The 19,275-nt window shown below is 43.9% G+C and overlaps 1 protein-coding gene across 2 annotated transcripts; it reads right to left on the minus strand.

Moving 5' to 3' along the window:
* Positions 1 to 897: 897 nt before the first annotated feature.
* Positions 898 to 19,048, minus strand: IP6K2 (inositol hexakisphosphate kinase 2). 2 transcript variants are annotated; one of them, XM_082060388.1, is made up of 6 exons: positions 18,893 to 19,048; positions 7,461 to 7,759; positions 5,122 to 5,344; positions 4,119 to 4,294; positions 3,047 to 3,222; positions 898 to 1,682 (listed from the first exon to the last, which is right to left on the minus strand). In XM_082060388.1, exons 2-6 carry the CDS (start codon positions 7,660 to 7,662, stop codon positions 1,185 to 1,187), a joined length of 1,275 nt encoding a protein of 424 aa, XP_081916514.1. In that variant the 5' UTR covers positions 7,663 to 7,759; positions 18,893 to 19,048; the 3' UTR covers positions 898 to 1,184. The 2 variants fall into 2 exon arrangements, with proteins under 2 accessions (XP_081916514.1, XP_081916515.1); XM_082060389.1 differs by lacking the exon at positions 18,893 to 19,048 and having other exon boundaries at positions 7,461 to 7,905.
* Positions 19,049 to 19,275: the final 227 nt, after the last annotated feature.

Here is a 19,275-nt window from a genome sequence, read left to right on the forward strand (position 1 = left end):
AGGGGTGGCAGAGGGTGACCCTGCGGCACATCTGCAGCCTCCCCACCACACCCCACTGGTCCCACGGGGAGCCAGACGGGCTGGGGAGATGATCCCGGCATCACCCACCTCCCCAAAAATCTCCATTGCTACCTAAACCTGCTGCTTTACCCTGGACAACCCCAACAAGCAGCAACTTACCGTGGCACTTCCACACTCAGTTTGCTTCTGCACAATCCCGATGACTTCCAAGCTTCACCGGGTAGAAATAATCTATCTAAAAATGGTTAAATAAATACAGTGGTTTGGAGTTGCTCCATTACTTAGTTGCTCTCACTTTCAAACACTTCATTCCCATCTCTTTGTCCCAAGGAAGATCCGAAGTGGTTCAAGCTCTGCAGCTCCCCCCTCGTCGCTGCCACTGCAGCTGATTCTGGCGGAGTTTTACACATTTTTCGCTTGTCTTAGATTAAAAAAAGTCAACAGCCTCTCTAGAAATGGGTTCCACAGCATGAGATCGAGTTTACAAGATCCTGAAACAGGAAACAGGCTTTTGGAGATAGAAGTTCTCACTTATCTAAGTCACATCATTCTGGTTGGAAGGGACCTCTGGAGCTCCCATAGAAACAATTCAGTTGGGAAAGATCCTCAAGATCATAACCCACCCCTGGCACTGCCCCATGTCCTGAGAACCTCATGTCCGTCTGTCCAGCCCTCCAGGGATGGTGACTCCAGCACTGCCCTGGGCAGCCTGTTCAATGCCCCACAGCCCTTTGGGGAAGAAATTGTTCTCAGTATCCCACCTAAACCTCCCCAGTGCAACTGGAGGTTGCTGTTCACACGCTGCTTCTGCATCACACCAGAGAGAACGTGGAGCTTCACCTCTTCCTCGGTCACCAGCAACAACAGAAGCATCACTTACAATGAACAAAAAGAATTTTATTGGAACGTATACACACAGGGATAACAGAGGTATCTGAGTAATCAAATATGGAATGTTTAAGAAAGTTAAAATAAATAAGGATACCAAGTTTTGCCAGTGCTAGGTCCAGCACCAATGGAAGTAAATGCCCTCTGAACAAGTCTGGCTCTGACGGGACCATCCCTGCAGAGCCTGTAGAGATTCCTACCACCAGAAAGTGGCCAATAATTCTGGAATACAAAGAGTCACAATAGTGCTTTCTACTGCTGTGCATCCCCACTGTTTATTCGCTACTTTCGTCTCTTATTTCTTTAATAATATCTATTAAATTCTGAAGTCCAAAAACATAACCCGTGTCTTGGCCCTCATGCACCACGCTATCCTCTCCGTAGTACTTGCAGGTTGTGTGGGCAAAGTCTATCATGCGGACGTCGACAGTACTAGCGGTTGGTTTGTAGGCATATGCTCCTGCAGACTCGTCCGAAGATTCCTCCGAAAGATCCTCCAAGTCCTCCGGGTCCGAGTCGACAGCAACCTCCTGCCTTTCCTTTCCATCATAAATGATCAGCAAGGAGCTCGAGTAGAAGCGGTAAGACTCCTGCTTCTCTAGGACAGACTTGAGTTCAGTCAGTTTCTTGATAACAGATTCAAAGAGTTCCCTGCGCAGGTATTTGCCGTTATGAAAGAACTGGTAAAGTGCTTCTTTAAATCCTTGGACTGAGAGTTTCCTTCCATGGTATTTGTTCATGAACATCAGCTGGCCGGTGCCTGCCTGGTAGACCTGCACACACAAACACAGAAGAAAAGGAATAATTGAAATTGCTGCTAATAGTGACACAGAGCCTTGAAGGGGGGTGGCAGGAAAGAAAAAATCCCACCAACATGCTACAGAAAGCTTCTACAAGATGAGATACTACTCTCTTAAAATTTTTCTTGCATTGTTACAGAAACTGCGACAACAGATCCAGCAGTGTCTGTGGAACTCAGAAGCACGGAGGAAACGGAAAATTCCTTCCGTTTAGATTTGGGCTTTACCACCAGGAATTTAAGAATGAGGAGTTTAAGTGAAACCGGGAAAGCTGCAGCCAAGATCCGCACAGCCAAGCTACAACTTGCACCGCAGCCGCTCACTCAGCTCCTGACCAGCCGCTGCTCCCTGGCACAGCAGCCGATGCACGGAGCGCTGAGCTCTAAGTGACACCAAACACTGACTGAAACCACAGGGTGCCCCAAAATCCCGTGTGTTTAACGACAACGGGTGCTCCTGCGGGAAGATTCCTTCCTATAGGACAGTCCATAACCACAGAGCTTGGTGATGCCTCAACACCTGGGTCAAGTCAGGACAGCGGGTGCCTCCAGAGTCCCTGTTTTGCAGTGCAGGCCCCGCTCAGACCCCAGCACACAGGATCGCCTCCATTTCTGCCTCGTGCTTTTCTCTGAAGCTAAACAGGGAACTGAACGCCACACGTGCCAACAGTGGGACAACTCCCAGCAAACACCGCTGGCGTTCCTGGAATCCACCAGACAGGAAGAGAGAGGCTCCAGAAAAGCTTCGAATACAAACAAGTTGTTTCCCATTTGTCACTCTGGGAATACAGAAACAAGTAAATAAAAAACTCAGGTGAAAGTCCAGGCGACTCTATCTCCTTATTTGACCACGAGTCTTATCACATTTACCAAGCCACTTCTTGTGTGCAACACGCCTGCTTGAAGCAGCGGAAGATCTGCGGCTTTTCCAAGTCTACAAGACAGAACCGATCGCTTCTCAACGTTCTGGCAGATCTGCACATGCCTTATGCAAAATGCAGGTACTGGCAGATCCTCCTGCCAGCGGTTTCCTACACCATCCCAAAACACTAATCCAATCAGTAATTTTACTACGCAATCTTGACCTGCTATGCAATCTTGACCTGCTATCGTGCAGGAGATTGTTTATGCGCTCAGAGAAGCGAAGCACGTGGCAGAGGCTGCTCCTGCAAGCGCCGCCACCTTCAACTGATAAACAACACCCAAAACCCTCGTTCCTCTCGCTGAAAGAAACAAAGCACAGCGTCCCAAAGACAGCAACATGTGGCCTGACTGCATAACTCAAAAAAAATCACGGAGACGGGTCTATTGCGCTCCACAGAAGTGTTTTCCGCTCACCTGCATGCCGCAGACCCGCACGCCGATGACGGCCGACGTGCTCTGCTGGCACTTGCGGATCTGATTCGCCTTCTTCTCTTCCGACGCGTCGTCCCCGTGCTGGCGGGTCCCCATCTTCAGGTCCAGCACGCACGGTACTTCGTATCGAGATGTTAGGTTTTCCAACAAAATGAATTCTGATTAGTTAAGGAACAATTCACACCATGAGGAATACAGGCTTTAAAACCCTCACCAAAAAATTTAGTGTGTCACAGTCTTAACCTCAAGCAGACCCAAAACACACCCAGTATATAACAGTGAAAAATGACAGTTACATAAACTTGGCATAAAGCAGAGTGGGTATCTAGTTTCAGTTTCACTGGTCTCTAGAGAAGACAGGTGAATTTCCATATTAAGTGGGAAAAAAATAGTAACCAGGGACTTGGAGAAATATAATTTGGCACCTGAGGCACAGACATGGAATTATGAGGTATTTCCTGCCTAGCAAGAGGGTTTTTGCGAGGGGAAATTAAGATTTTGTGCGCTTCCGTTACCAGTCAAAAACTGTGAAGCTTCACACCACCTCTGAAACTGAGAGGTTAAAAACCCACTTCAGAATATTTGCAGTAAAACAGTTCCAGAGGTATCACGCACTTTACTTGGGTCATTTAATAATCAGCTACAGTGAGCTGGTGAGGATAGCAGCCATGAAATGCTCTCCATCGTTTTCAGCAGTTTATTAGTCAGAGATGTTCTAGTGACCCATTCATTGAAACTCCCTCACACGTGAGGAGTTTGTTAACCCAATTATACAGATAGTGATATTTTCGCAGGATTTATCGGTTGCATCCAAGCCTGCATACAGCAAGATCTCTTTTTTTGGATTAAGCTACCTGAATTTCCTTGCCCAGCTGCTCTATTACATGCTGGAAAAGCCCATGCTTTGGGAAGCAAGGGCAATCCCTTCAAAGTCACCAAATAAATCACGACTTCAGAGCCTCTCTGGATTAAAGTTGTGCTGTACTTTTATCTGGCACCTTCAAGGAATGAAAAGCAAAGCCCGACTCATTCCCTTGTTCCGAGGAAAGGATACTATATTGATTGCGGTGTTTTGCATTTTCCTTCATTCGCTGTAACTGCTGCTGGTGACATTTCATGCTCCAAGGATTGTGGTGTTTAAACTGTGAACTGACATTTCCTTTTTTCTCTACAGTATAATACAAGACTTCAGATTTCTTCAGCCACTCAAATTCTTCCTCCAATTTGTGACTAGAAAACAGAACAAAGCAGCAAATGAGAGGCCAAGCAGAAAAATAATCACTTTAAAGAGGTTGTCAGTGGATTTAACTTTACATTTGTGCACCTTCATTAACAGCCAGCATAAGCTTGATTTTGCTGTCTGTATAACTGGACAAGTTGCCCATCAATAATATTTCAATCTTAATAAAACTACTTCCATATAAATTAGCTTATAGCCAAATACGTTACAAAACACATAGTAGCTCTCCACATATATTCTTTACCAGTGTGAATTACTTCCACAGAAGTAATAGAAGCAGCAGCAATAGGCTGTGAGCTCTACCCTTTGTTAAGGTCACTGTTTTTGGCACAACGCATCCCAGTAGTTTACAGTGGGCACAATTAACATAAATGAACGAGGGGGAAAACATCACTAAGAGGGATAAAGCAGGATGGCTACACAAGTACCCCATATAGAGTAACACCTTTTTTTTCATTTCTATACAACTATTGTATTATTATTATTATTATTATTATTATTATTATTATTATTATTATTATTATTATTATTATTATTTGCAGAGGCTTCAAAAATAACACTGGGAAACCTTTTTCAATTGACTACAGCAAAAACATACTGAAAAGACTCAATGTGGTACCAGGCTGAGAACATACTTGTTTCACCACTGAACCTGTCTGTACTGAAGGGGTCAGGAAAAAGAAACAAGAGAAGAAAAGAAAATGAAAGTAAAAGAGTTCTGGAAAATTCTCTGGAATTCCAGAGGCCAGATTGTAATTTGACAGCAAAAGACATTATGCTTCAACACTCCACATTTCAGTTCCCCCAACAAACTTACCTTTTCATTTTTTCCTCTTTCCTGTGCTGTCGGACCCACTCCTTAGATATCTTCTCGTTTTCTAACAACATTGTCTTTTTGTTAGTCCATCGTAACAGCTTACTTTTGGGTTCACAGTCAGAATTATCTAAGTTTTCTAAATTATTGTGGTCCCCATTTAATGGATAAGCTATTAGACATAAGTTTCCATCTTCATCCTCTTCAAAGCTCACTGACACCACACCTGAGGAGAGAAAGGACACGGAGAGTCATGAATTGCTGAAGTGACAAAGAAGCCCTTTTAGAACACACGATTTTACACTAAGAATATAGCAACTTTTTTTCTCTTACCCTGGTCCTTAGTTTCTATCTCGCCACACGCCAAACCCCATCTGCCAACCTAACAAATATCAAAGGACCTAGACAAAAATAACACCTCACAAAAGACAATTTATCATATTGACAAAACAACGAAGCAAAAGGTTCTCTTCTCTCTCTGATGCGGTCAAGTAAGAATCAAATAATAACAGGAGACAATTTCAATTAATAAAAGTTTTTATTAATTTAAAAAACCTGACTGGTCTGGCCCTAAGCGAGATGTAGAACATTCGTTAACATCTTGCAGTGAAAAGTGACCTGCACAAAAAAAACCCCACCCATAGCAAAAGCTTCAAGTCTTGCGTGACAGCAAAGCAAAAAGCACTTATCCAAACAAGATTTGGTCAATAGATCCTCAGGGAAAAGGGAAGATGTGCAAGTAGAGCAAAACAAGGAAATTTCACATTACAACAGAAACTAGTCCAAAAGCTTCCACTTAGAATCACCACGTTTAATTACACATTTTCTTCTCCTTTTTGGAATATATTTTATTGATACGGGTTATGCAGCAGTCTTGTGAAATAAATAACAAAAACGCAGTACAAAACAAATCTGTTTGTGGTACAGAAACATGGTGAACTTTGAAAGTAATTTTTTTTTCTCATCCCTCAAGTCTCTGGAGCACTGCACAACATTTTGTCTTAGTGGAGCGCTCCGAGATGCACTCAGCGCTACATTAGCAAGTTTCAGTGGTTAATGAAGCCATAACACTTGTCTGAATTGTTCTCTATTTTATTTTTCAGTCCTCTCTCTTTATTCTCTTATCAGTCTGCACAGTTCTTGCAGCTCATCACTAGGCCAGAGGGGAGAGGTCTCGGCGAGAGACGGGCACTTCTGAGCTGGGCAGGCGGCTCCGAGACCTACAGTAGCGGGACAGGGAGCGCAGAAGCTCCGAGTGACAGTCCTGCTGCCACAAAGGACAACAGGAAAAAAGGGGACAGCCAGACAGCCAATGGCCTTTGGCTTTATCCTGGAAAAAATAACAGAGATGGACCAAGTGAGGCCCCTTACCCCTAAACCCCTCCCCACATTGCCCAAAAAGCCATATACACTAATACAATTGTTCTATTACATTTTGAGAAGTATCATTCAAAGGTCACAGTTTTCTTCCAGTCCAACAGAACTTGTAGTCAGACATGTCAAAAAGTCTCTGTAAACAAGCAGGGAATATTAACTTTGAAACATCTCCTCTGAAGTCTTCCACCAGTTTCACCAACAGTATGCAACGCCCTTATGGTTGTTAAAATCAATGTGCTTTAAAAAGCAACTCCATTCAAAATAGTGCTTCAGACATATTATTTATTAATCACCAGGCAGCAGTTGATGGAATAGCAACAAGAAAGAAAAGTGTTTCTGTTAACTAGCACAATGCTTAGAAGAACTGGAATTTCCACTCCTACATAACATCTGACTCAGCCTCATCAAGGCTACTTGATCCTTGCCTGCCTAAATGCCATGAATTTTCATTTCCTTAATGGCAGAAACAACACCGCAAATGTTCAACAAGACACCTTACTGACACGTATTCATTGTGATCAAAATGAGAGTCAGAGGAGAAATTCAAAAACAAGAGACCACAAACTAAGCTTACACAAAACACTGTCAACCAATTTTACCCAATCTCCGTAAACAAACATTAAACAAATGGAGAAAAAAAAAAAAAAAGAAATCCACAATGAAAGCAGCAGAGAATGATTGAAAACATTCACAAGCTGTTAGCTACTTACCTGTGCCTAAGGGGGATATATGGGCTATCACCAGCAGAGCAGCTCTACTCTAATGCTGTTAGTCAGCCCAAACACCATGGCAGGCATTTCCACCCTGCATCTCCACAGCCTGCCTCAGACAACATCAAAATACATGAAAAGAAAACCCTAAAATCTCTTCCACACAGAAGAGATTTCAGAGATAACAGAGAGCACAGCACACTTGCATTTACAGAAAGAAAAAGCCCAACGTCATTCTAAGGTTTGGTAACTTACCCTCATATTGCGGAGTGAATTTACGCATTTCTGTTGGGAGAGTCTCATAGAACTGGTGTTCTCTCTGAATAAGGGGTTTACAGATGGTCTTGTCATTAAACCGGAGGACACAGGAGTGTCCTCCGACCTGGTGGACAAAAGGCTCGAGCAGGACTCCCTTGGAATAGTGGTCCACTTCCATAGCTCCAAATGCTGGGCTCATCCTTGTAGCACATTAGACAGAAGGCGGCGACAGTAGTGAAGGCAGTTCAGAGCCAGAAGCCTCCGAGACCTGAAGGTGTTTATTCCGATTCAAAAGTCTGTTAAAACAAACACAAGAGAGCGTCTGGCCGTCAGTAAGCAGAGAGCCGCTGGGACGCGGTGCCGCTGGCAAAGCCGGCGGCGAAGGCTCCTCGGAGCCGAGAGAAGCGGAGCTGCCACCGCTGCCGCCGCGGGACTGCGGGCGCGCTCGGGGGGCAGCCGGACAGCACCGCCGCGGCCCCGCCCTTCGACGCATCGCAGCCAATGGGAGTTACCGCGGGGCGGGGCGTGAGCGGAGTGGGGCGGGGCCAACACCCCCGCGGGAGAGTCGCCCCGCCCTGCGTGGTCGCGCATGCGCCGCGGCGGCGCTGGGCAGAGGGTGAGCTGGGATAAAATCCTGGTGCCTTTTTTGTTTTCCTTTTTTAAATTAAAACCCACTGACGGTAAGTCTTGACCGAGTTCTACTTCAAGTAACACCTAACGCCCTCCAGCGTACCGTCCTGGAGCCAGACGGATGAGCATTCCCAGCGACCCCTCCCTCCCCCACACTACACGGTTCTAACCCAGCACACCCCAGAGAAATTCCCGATTAAACCGAGTTACGATTTCTCCCCTCCAGACAACGACAGCAGTCACGAAAACCTGCTCAAGTCCAGGCTGGGCAGTTATTTCACTACTTTACTCACGACAACATCTCAGATAGTTAAAATATTTAATAGATGCTAACTTTCCACATGAAAAACAATACTAATAAGCTATTTCCCAAAACCTTAATTTTGCATAAATGTAGTAGAAGGCAAGAGTATTTTGTGCCACCTGCACCCAAAGGGTGTGCTACTGTACCCTGTGACTACACACTGCTCTGTTCTGGGCAGCCTCTAGTTTCATCCAACTTGCACTTCAATGCACAATTAAAGGAGCAAAGGTAAAAAACCCAAAACCATGACTGTCCTGGTCTGGACATTCCAGTAAATTTTTAAGTCGAGTTGCTCTAATTTTAGACCTGAGCTTTAATCATTAACTTTTTGAAGCTACAAACAACCTCGTGCTTATTTTGTCTGAAGATCATTACACGAACAATAATGCACTTAATTCAAAGAGACTACAAAGTGTTCTAGGTCACAGGGCTATTTTTATTTGTCCTCCTTAGATATCTAACAGCTTTACATTAACTGGAAACGCAGAGACCTGCGGGCTTAACGCAGCAGCACTAACCGGACTAGGGACGCCCACGGCATGGGCTGTACGAGAGGGCAGCGAGGGAATTAAACGAGGCTGCTCAAAGAAACAACAGATCGATCAGCTGAACTCCAGCTCCTGGAATGTTTACTGCACCTAAGGATAACAGATCAATAGAGTTTTACTCAGTACACACCAGTTAGCTTTGTTTTCTTTAAAAAAAAAAAAAAAAAAAAGTACCAGCTTTTTTTTTTTAAATGAATTATTTAATAGAGAGAACAAAACCCAAGCCCTCTCTGCAAGATTATGTAAAATTTAATCTGGAATCGTATTTCCTAAAACCAATACTATCTTCTGATAATGTATTTATACTTTAAGATGAGAACAAAATCAGCCAACTTCCCATTTCTGTTTGTACTACTTTCCTGGTATTTCTCATACTGCAGGGACTGAAGTTTCTCATCTACCTCAACAACTTGTCAACTTGGAGACAGACAAAAGCCTCTCAGTTCCATTCTGGCCACAAGCCATGTTCAAAAACCTATTTAACTACAGCCAGGCTGAGCACCATCACATGTGAACATCCGTGTGTGTCCCCAGGCCTGACCTCTGTCACTGGCCAGCCCAGCTCCGCAGGTGCCACCGTCAGAAGGTGGCAGTGTGAGTGCTCTGGAGTCACCGATCTGCTCCCTGCCACCCACTCCATGCATGGCCAGGCGGTTTTAAAGTCCCAAGAGTTTCCATTAGGATTTCCTAGAGCCAACAACACCTCCAGTCTTCCTGGAATTTCCCAGGGAAAGCCAAAAGTCTGCTGGCTTTCCCTGGGAAGCACAGTTACGTTTGCACGAGATCCTGTGGTGACAGAGCTTGACACTGGCACAGCCACTTTTAACAGCATCACGGTACCTCAGCATCACAAGAGCCACTCTTTCCAAGACAGCATTACCATTCTGTGGCCGCCTTCCTAATTACCCCAATGTAGGGACACTGATCAGCAGCTGCAGTGATTGAAACTGAGAAAGGACCTTGCAACATCCCTCAACCTCAAACACATAGTTAGTCCAAGTCCTACTGCATCAGGGTTGCATCAGGAGTTAAGCCTTGTAGATGTTTACGCTAGAGAAATTGCTGTCTAGCAAAAAGCATCTTCAGGGAGCTCATTAGTAGCAGCTCAGCTTGTTTGCTTTCATATATTCCCAAGTATTCTGGACAAGGCTTGCACGTGGTGCACCACGTTCACTCGGCAATGGAACTGGCAAGCACAGAGCGGGACAGGACTACACCAGCGACTTCACCACTTCCTGAAAAAGTAACATCTGGCAGCACATCACGCAGTTTAACTTCCCACCCAAGGGATAACAAAGCAAGTTTTTTATAGCTCTGATATAATAAAAATATCAGTTATGAAATATCAAGGCAGGGTTATCTTCTGTACTATGTGCCCCTGCTGAAAAAGCTGTTTTAATACAGCTATGCAGTATAAAACAGTGTGCATGAGGACTGTTGAACAGTGGGAGCAAGTAGCTCCTTGCTATAAAGCCTTTAACTAAACTCCTTATTTGTGCAAAGCACGTACTGATTTCTTATCAACCCATAACGTATATGATTTGAACAAAGCAACAGTGCTCCAGAAAGCAGCAGCAAGCTTGTACAATCAGTAATTTAGATTTTAATGAATTCAGGTTTTAGTTTGCACTTTGAACAATTAATATAGTTTAGCTTTTCAAGACAAGAAGCACTGTATCTAATAAATTCGGTTTGCTTTCAGCCAATGAAGTTCTTCTCACTCGCAAAAAAATTTTGAGTAAGATCTTAAAAGTTTATTTCTGCAGCACACTTTAACATTAGTGCCACAATCAATCAGGATTTGTTTGTCATTTTGGCTCTACTTACTATTGGGAATCTTGCCACTCAGGACCTGGAGCACAATTGTAACGCCCGTCAGAAATGCTCTGCACTTTTTCCTTTATAAAAATACCTTACTTCCATAAACAATCACACAAGTCTGTCAAATTGTTTGCACTTCCTTAGAAATAAAAACTCTGACCCAAGACCAGCAGCTTCACGTGGCATTGATGCTGAGCAGCACAAGCACAATGCAGTTCTTCGCTGCCTTTCTTCCCATTCTATACCCAGCTTGTTTTCAGTGCTCTTTGGTCAAAAATGAGCACAGAACAGCTGTTTTTAGGCAGTTTTCCCAGATACCAAATGCAGGCTCAGCGTACCCTGCCCTTTTCCTCCTACGTGCTTTTAAGTGCCTTTGGCCAAGATCTTTTGTTCAAAGGACACATCAGCCAAAAAAAGCAGATGTACTGTTCCTTCACATAGCAATCATTTTAAAAGAAAAATCTGACATAACTGGGAGGAAGCAAATAAAAACTTGTCTAGACACAGCAACAGCCTGAGCAGTGTCATTCTTACAGTAAGCAGCAAAAGGTGTTTAAAACCTAAACCTGTGAAACAGAAGTGACATGTACACACCTCTTATTCTCATTCGCATGTGACAAAGACCTTTTAAAAAAATATCACAATGAACTGATGTTTTCAGACTTTTAATATTAATCTCAGTTGACAGCATTCTTTGGAAGGTATTACAGATTCTCAGCTTAGTCCCATACATAATGGCATTAATGAACACATCCTCTGGAGACTGCAGCTCTCAATTAAGCAGCAGCTCCTTCCTCCATAACAACCTCAAAAGTAACACTTCTTCCCAAAACTTCATAACAGCAGAATTACTGATGCAGATCTGCCCTCCTAACCCATCTGTTAAAACTGGGTTCCCTCAAGTGCAGACTTTTTACTTTGAGTAGTCAGTACCTGCAGCTCCAAATAACCATAAATCAGCTTTACAGAGACAGAAATAGCAAGGCAAAGCTTTCTGCCATCCTTTCCTCAGGTCCTGGGGTTGTGGAAAGGGGAAGGGACGCTGTAACCCCGCTGAACCAGACAAAGCTGAGCCCAAACAGGAGGAGGGGAAAAAAAAGTATTAGTGACCCATTAGAGAAGCCAAAGAAAAAGCTGCTTCAAGCAGAAGAATACTCAGGAAGAAATTTATTATTAATATCAGCTAAGAAATGACATAGGAAGATGCAAACACCAATGTGGGAAGTACACAGTAAGTTTGTGAGAGCCCAGCACCTGTTTTGAGCGCAGAACTGAAAAGGTGCCTCGGGTCTGAGTTTGTAAGTCATTACAATGCTCAAAGGGAATGACCCTTCACGACTGAAGCAGAATAAACACATTTTAAGAACCTACAATATGCTTGTCAAGCTGGAATATTTACAGGAATTTTACAAGTCCTTATGTGACCCAACAACAATTTAAGAAAGTTCCATGCTCTGTGCCACAGCTCATCTATCACTGGCACACGACAAGCCAAACACAGCTGAAATAGTGTTTAGATTTTTTTTTTTAAAATTGTTCCAACAATTTTGTAAGCATTTAACAGCTTAACATGCCACTTTTTGTAAAGAGGGAATCAGGTCTATCCAGTAGAAATTTTGTCTATAATACAGAAATGAAAGACAATGCACAGAGATGCTGATGAATGTAAAAAAGTGTACTTTTTCAGCATAAAACTTTTTTTTTTTTTGGAAGTAGCAACATTTTCCCGCTATCTCCTTTGACTTTCTAAACACAGACCTCTAGTTTTGTCTTGCTTTAAATATAACCCAAACACAGCAAGAGTTACTATGAGAAATAAACACTGCTACACAGGTTAAGACATGCACTTATACCTGTAAACTTACGCCCACAGCTGCAGAGCCACCTCTTGTAGCAAATATCTGAAAGATTTTTGAATACAACTTTAACAGATGATATTAAGAGTTACAGAACATTGATATATCTAAGCATAACATATTAAGGGAACAAACTACAAAAAAAAAAGTTGCATAATGTTCTATTATTGTTCTTCATGCACAATCATTATCTCTATCTCTTCCAAACCAGCTCTACTTTACTAGGAGAAACCCACTTCCCCAGACGTTTTGTCGGGAAAAGCAAAGCGGGCACCAAGGTGGTCTGCAAGAGCTTCTAGATTTTCTCAACTGAAGCTGCATAGAAACCCTCAGCAGGAACTTCTTAAACCTCAGCGAGGAGGTTATGTGCTCAGTACAATTCAAATTTCAACATCCCAAAAAGCAACAGCTTTCAGCTTTCCCTACGCCATCTGTAATTTGTAAGCTTAACAACTACATATACAAAGCTCTGGAGAAATGCCAGAGTTTTACTTCTTAAGTAAAGCTATTTTGTCTCCCTAGAACCAAAATAAAGCTAAGTTACAGGTTACTAAGCATATTCAGCCAGAAAAGAGCATGCAATTCTGACCCATGCAGTTTTTCTAGGGATTGTGTAATTTAAGAACGAGCCTCTTTTCCAAGTGAAAATGCCATGGAAACTAAGAAACCTGAACCACCAAAACTAAGCTACTTAAACTTCCTATTTAGAAATGGATCCATCTTAAAAGACTATTCTGTCACCAGCAGCTAAAACCACTAGTTGCTATAAAAAGACAATACTGGCCTTTGTCGTGGAGAAACCAAAATAGCATTCAGCCTCTAATCTTCTGAAAATATGACAGCAAGAGCTAAATTCTGTGGATTACATACACGAAAGTGTTATTCAAGATACCAAAACCCGCCAGAAATTCCAGCAATTAGATTAAAATAAATCCAAGGCTATGCCTTGGTCATTACCATGAATTTAGCAAACTGGGAACTGTATTTCTAGCCATTCAATAAAAGAACACGGTATCTTTGTGACACCCTTGTGTTGTGAGCAATTTACCACATACGAGATTTGCTCAAGAGGACACCTGCCCAGTCCTGTTCAAAGGTCACATTCACTGAACTGCACAAAGATTTTCTCCACCTGTATTCCCTTCAGAAATCCCAATCCCTAATACTTTTTTAAACAAGAAGCACAAGCAGCCCACAGGACAAGATTGTTAAATTTAAGCTTAGATGTCCAAATCCTGCAATCCGGTCTAACTCCTTCAGCAAAAATTTCCAGAGGAGCACAAAGCAAAGATCATCTATAAAGAAACTGTTACAGGAAGAATAGTGCCCAAAACGCAGTCCCGTATTTCATGCATCCCACGTATGTGTATACTCATCTATACTATCAACCTACTTCACATGAAGACGTTTGGTCCCTTTTTGTAGAAAAAGGTCAAAAAGTAGCTCAGATAGTCAGATAGCCCATACACATTTTTAACTATGTTCTTCAAGTGTAGGTTCCAAGATTCCTGACGATCACGAGAGAGGGAGTTTTTGCTCCAGAACAGCTCAAGTTCATTATATGCATTTAAGATATATTTTGAAAATAGTATTTATGTTTCAAAACATTTCAAACTACTGAAAGCACATCTCAAATCAGGTAACACAACCCAGACTTGCATCTTAAAGGAAAGAGTTTATATGATTCAGTGACCTCTACATGCTCTTTCCCTCAAAAGTTACGAAAATAACTGGGTCCTAAGACCTTGAACATATAGTTCCTTTTAGGATGACTGAGCAATTATAGAAGTTCAAACCCCCAAAATACAAGAGAATAATTTCACTGTGCTTCTTGCTAAACTGCAGCAGATTGCACATAAGCAAGTGAAGACAGGAGAAGAGCCTTACAAGACTCTAATGTGACACAACAAAATCGAGAAGGGAAGTCATGGACGTTTCCCCAGTAAATGTAACTCATTTTAAACACGGTTTCTCCCTAGTAGAACGGACAAGGACCTTTTGTACAAGCACACCTGCACGGTACTTCAAAAATGCCTTTTTTTTTTTTTTAAAATGTTTACGTATTTCATGTTTCATCTTTCAGTGATCTCATAGTACACCATCTGCGGCCAATTACAGGCTCACCATAATAATCAGTGTCAAATAATTAATCTGTTTTAATCTCATACAGTTTACATATTCAAACAGCAGTGCAAAACACTTGAAAAAAATCCTTTCAATTTCAGTAACCCATAAAAGGAAGCTTTTGCAGGAGCTTGGCTGTATTGCTCTCATCCCCCCTGCAGACTGAAATATGTTTAATGATATAAAAGAGCCGGTTTCATTAGCCCAGGTAAAGGGACACAACTACAGTAGCTCTTACTCCTTTAAACACATCTGTTGCCTTATAGGCAATTTTTATAGCAGCCAGCGACCCCACAGCACAAGGAAGTGTGGTTTGCACAAGTGTCTTCAAAGAGAAACCATCACTAACCAAAAGCGAAGACTGAGACAGGGTGACTGTCAAAAACCCATTTTCTCTTCAAAAACCTGCAAAATAGCACTGCCATCCACACTGTGCTCATGTTCCAATTCTGTATTTCTAAAAACCAGCATACTGTCAGGGAAGAAAAAAAAAGTCAGGCTTATGAAAGATCATTTTATTTTTTGGAAGCAAACTGTGCATAGTGATGTTAAATCACTGTTTGTACTTTAAAACAAGAAATCACCATCCAGTATTTACATTTAAACATGAGAAATGTTTTGTTCCAACAGACAAGGAAGACAGTGCTCCTCTCAGCACACAACTGAGCTCCATCAGTATTTCCTTCACTTCTCCTCACTCCTGAGGGACCACTCGTTTCCATGAATTCTGAAATGATTCTCCAAAAACATCTTGTTCCTTCCCCATCTAGAACTATCCCCTCAACTTTAGTATTCACAGATGTCTCTTCAGAAAACTGACTGGTTATATTAAGCCAGATCCAATTTTTTTCCCGAATTAGCTTGAGCAGATTCCCAGTTGTAACGCTAGTTATTTCAGTATGAGCACATCATCCATCATCCTCGTATCTTCAGTTAAATTGAATCAATCTTCTAAAAGAGCTAACACCTCAGACACATCACCATGATGCTCATCATGTCAGCGGTTTCACTCCTCACCTTTCTAACAAGGAGCTACATTAATCTAATTCATGTCACTGGAAAAAAAAAAAAAAAATCAACTGCCCTCACATTCTTCCTATATATCCGAAACGTTCTTCTGGAAATAGATGTGAAAAAAGAAAAAAGCAATTGTAATCTTCAATAAGCATAAAATTAGGCAGCACTCACAATTCCTGATAAAGTTTCTGCATTACAGCACTGCACAGCTATTCGGATATGCTCAGAGCCCTCTGTCTTCAAGAAAATAAAACCAATATTTTTGCTGTGCTTATTCCAATACAGATTTCAGCATAAACCCCCCAGACTCTTGCTCCTTCTAAGTGTGATTTTCTGTGAAAAACTGGGCACTGTTTCCAACCATCTCCAACAGACAATCTTCCATATACACCAGACCCAGAGTCATCAAAGGCTGCAGATTGAATATCTGATAACAGCAGAGCAAGAGTACTTTCTGTACCTATTAGAAAGATCATGATTACCTCATTCTAACACAGCCCATCTTCCTGAGACACAGTCAGGGCTTCAGAGACTTAGCACTACACAATTCAAGCAGCTGCAAAGGCTTTCATTGATGATTTCAAGCTCCTAAACACCCAATTAAACACAACCAATGTTAGACCTTCATTTGAATAAACAATTTTCCTTCCATTATGTCTGCAGTATTCCAGACTTTGCAGGAGAAATTTCTAGCTACTTACAGTGCATGATATTGTGTCAGACAGCTTTTTGCAAAAAAAAGGGGAAAGAAAGAATTATTTTGAAACAAAACAGTTATTATGAAAGGTCCAAAATAACATTCTAATGAGATATTTCTAACAAAAGCTACAGAAACACACATCTGCAATTATACCTTATAACTCTAAAATGTAACCTCTTAATATTTGAAAGCCATCCCTATATTGTTTCAAAGATACAATAACCTTGCACAAGACAGAAAGCCAGATAAAAGAATTAGCGAGAGAGGAAAAATCCTCTCCCCGCAATGGAAAATTTTCATCTCTTCAAGCAAGACACAGAGATGCTCAGCCGGACCTGCGTTGCCTGGAGACCAACCGCAGCTTCTTGCCAACAGGGATGAGCCAAGCATCAAATTCAACAACTGATAAGCGGATGAACTGAATGAGAGGCAGCAAGTTTTTCCACACACCAGTGTAAAAACCTGATAGCTTCCAGATAACGGTTCTAGCCCATGCTCGCTAGACACACAAGAATCATTACGGATATAAAATATCAGTCTAATCTTCAAACGCCACAGTTTAGCTCTTACCCCCACACTTCTGGCTGCAGTAGACTGCATTTGAGTCAAAATTTTTAGTCGCAACCCAATTTCTGCCCTTCCAATCTTTTGATGCCTTATCCGAACTTTTGGAATATGTTCCTACCCATTACACAAGTTCTGTGTTCAAACATTGGTGTAGAAATATTAAGGAAACCAACAGACTAGATCAAAAAGGAAGAAGCTCCACCTTGCTTTGGCGTTATAAAGCACATCAAATCATGCTTCACTTCACAATCCTGCCTTTGGCCCCGGCCCCTCTCACCGAAGCGCAGGTCCCTGGGCAGGACAGCATCAGAAGCATTATCAAGGAGACACTTGTTCTGCCTTTTCTGGATCTGGAACTGCTCCCCAGCTCCCGGAGAAACACCTCAGCTGTCTCCCCATTTCCAAACACCGCCAGATGAGAATCATGAAAAACAAGTGACATTTAATACCATTTACTCCAGAACTCCCCCAGACCTTATCTAATTCAATTCACTAAAAGTGCTCAGACAGTAGAGAATTAAAGATTTTAAAGGATAACTATTTAATTGATCCCTCTAGAACCCCTTATCCCCAAGTGTCAAATCTGAACTGCTGTGCTCACACTTCACTGTTACATGTTGGGTAATGACCAATAACACACCAGCTGGCTGAAAAGTTAAACCTAACTCACATTAACTTTGTTACAGAGCTAAATATTAAAGCAAAATTTCTAATTACAATATTTGATACAGAACTGCCCCCGTACGTGTTCATGAGTCTAAAAAGCATGCAGGCACTGGATGCATTTCTAAAACACCTGAATATGTGGCACACATAAGGCACTGTGTCAAAAAAAACAAAAGACAGGCCAGAAGGAGAGGGCAATTAAATTCCAGCATATATCAGGAAAGGTATCGGTGTTAAACACGAGTACTTTTCACAGTGGAATTAAGGCCAAGGGCATATCAGGGCGTAACTACCAACAGGCTGTTATTCTATCAACAACGATAACGTTTATTTTCTTAAGCAGTATTCCAAAGCCTCAACGGTAAGTGTTTTTGTTTAATAGTCTGAGGGCCGCAAGCCACGTTAACAAGGTATTATAAATCTGTGATGCTCAAAACAGCTCGTAACAAGACATCACCCAGTATTTCCGTTTTACACAGAAAAAGGGTATTTGCGAGCAGCTCATCCAGTGACGCAACACCTCCCAAGCACTCCGCTGCCGTTCTGTAATGAAACGTGTGTGCAGCAGCCGCCAAACCTGCAGCACATCCATCACCCGGGCAAGACGGAAAACCGACGGCTTATGATTCAGAAGAACTGCTGAGTAACAGGGAACAACCAGCTCCGGGGTCACGCAGACACGCAAAACCGCAGCACTGCGGCCTCCGGGCTGAGCTGCCCGAGGCCTCCGGGCCCGGTGACTCCCCCGCCGCCCCACAGAGCCCGCGGGGGCGGGCGAGACCCGGCAGGAGCGCGATGCGAACGCGGATGCTCCGTGAGCGCTGCCGCCCTACCCACCCCCGGGCAAACCCGCATCCCGGTGATACCGGGCCCTGCTGCCTCCCCGCTGCGGGGAACCAGGACAGCGCCCTCCCCCGCCCGCTGAGCCCGCCACGGCCCCTCCTCCCGCCCGCAGCTCTGCCGAGCATCCCCAGCGGGACGCCGGGCAGCCGCCCCCCCGCCGCTCCGGGCACCGGCCTCCCGCGGCGGGCGGGGCCGGGGCCTGCACAGGGAGGGCTCCGCCGCAACTCACACGCCAACGGCAGCCCCGGCCACCCGCTCAGAGCCGAAGGAGGGGGAAGGACCGGAAATGGGTTCGCTGAGAGGCCGCGCGGGGCGGCCAGCAGGCCCGGGGAGCGGCGGGACGGACCCGTTACCTGATGTCAGGCCGGCACCAGCCGCGGCTTCGCCTCTTTTGTTCCTCAGGAATCAAGATGGCGGCGCGGCGCGGGGCCGGCCCTCCTCCGCCCCAGCGCGCCCCGCCTGCTCCGCCTTCCTATTGGCTGGGCCCGCATCACCGCGCGCTGATTGGGCGGCCGCCAGCGCCGCTGTTGCTAGGGGAGCCGCGGCGGGCGGAGGTGCCGCAGGCCCGGGACCCGGCTGTGCATCCCGCCTGGCCGCCCGCTCCTGCCGCGGGAACCGCGGGGAGGCGGCGAGGGCCGGCCCGGGGGGCAGGGCGGTGGGGAGAACGAGGCCTGGCTTCCCCCTCTGTGAGGAGAATCACGGGACGTGGCCTCCACCTTTGTGAGGCGAACGTCTC

Source organism: Streptopelia decaocto, assembly GCF_964273445.1.
Source record: "Streptopelia decaocto genome assembly, chromosome: 8".
In the NCBI taxonomy this organism is placed as follows: Eukaryota; Metazoa; Chordata; class Aves; order Columbiformes; family Columbidae; genus Streptopelia; species Streptopelia decaocto.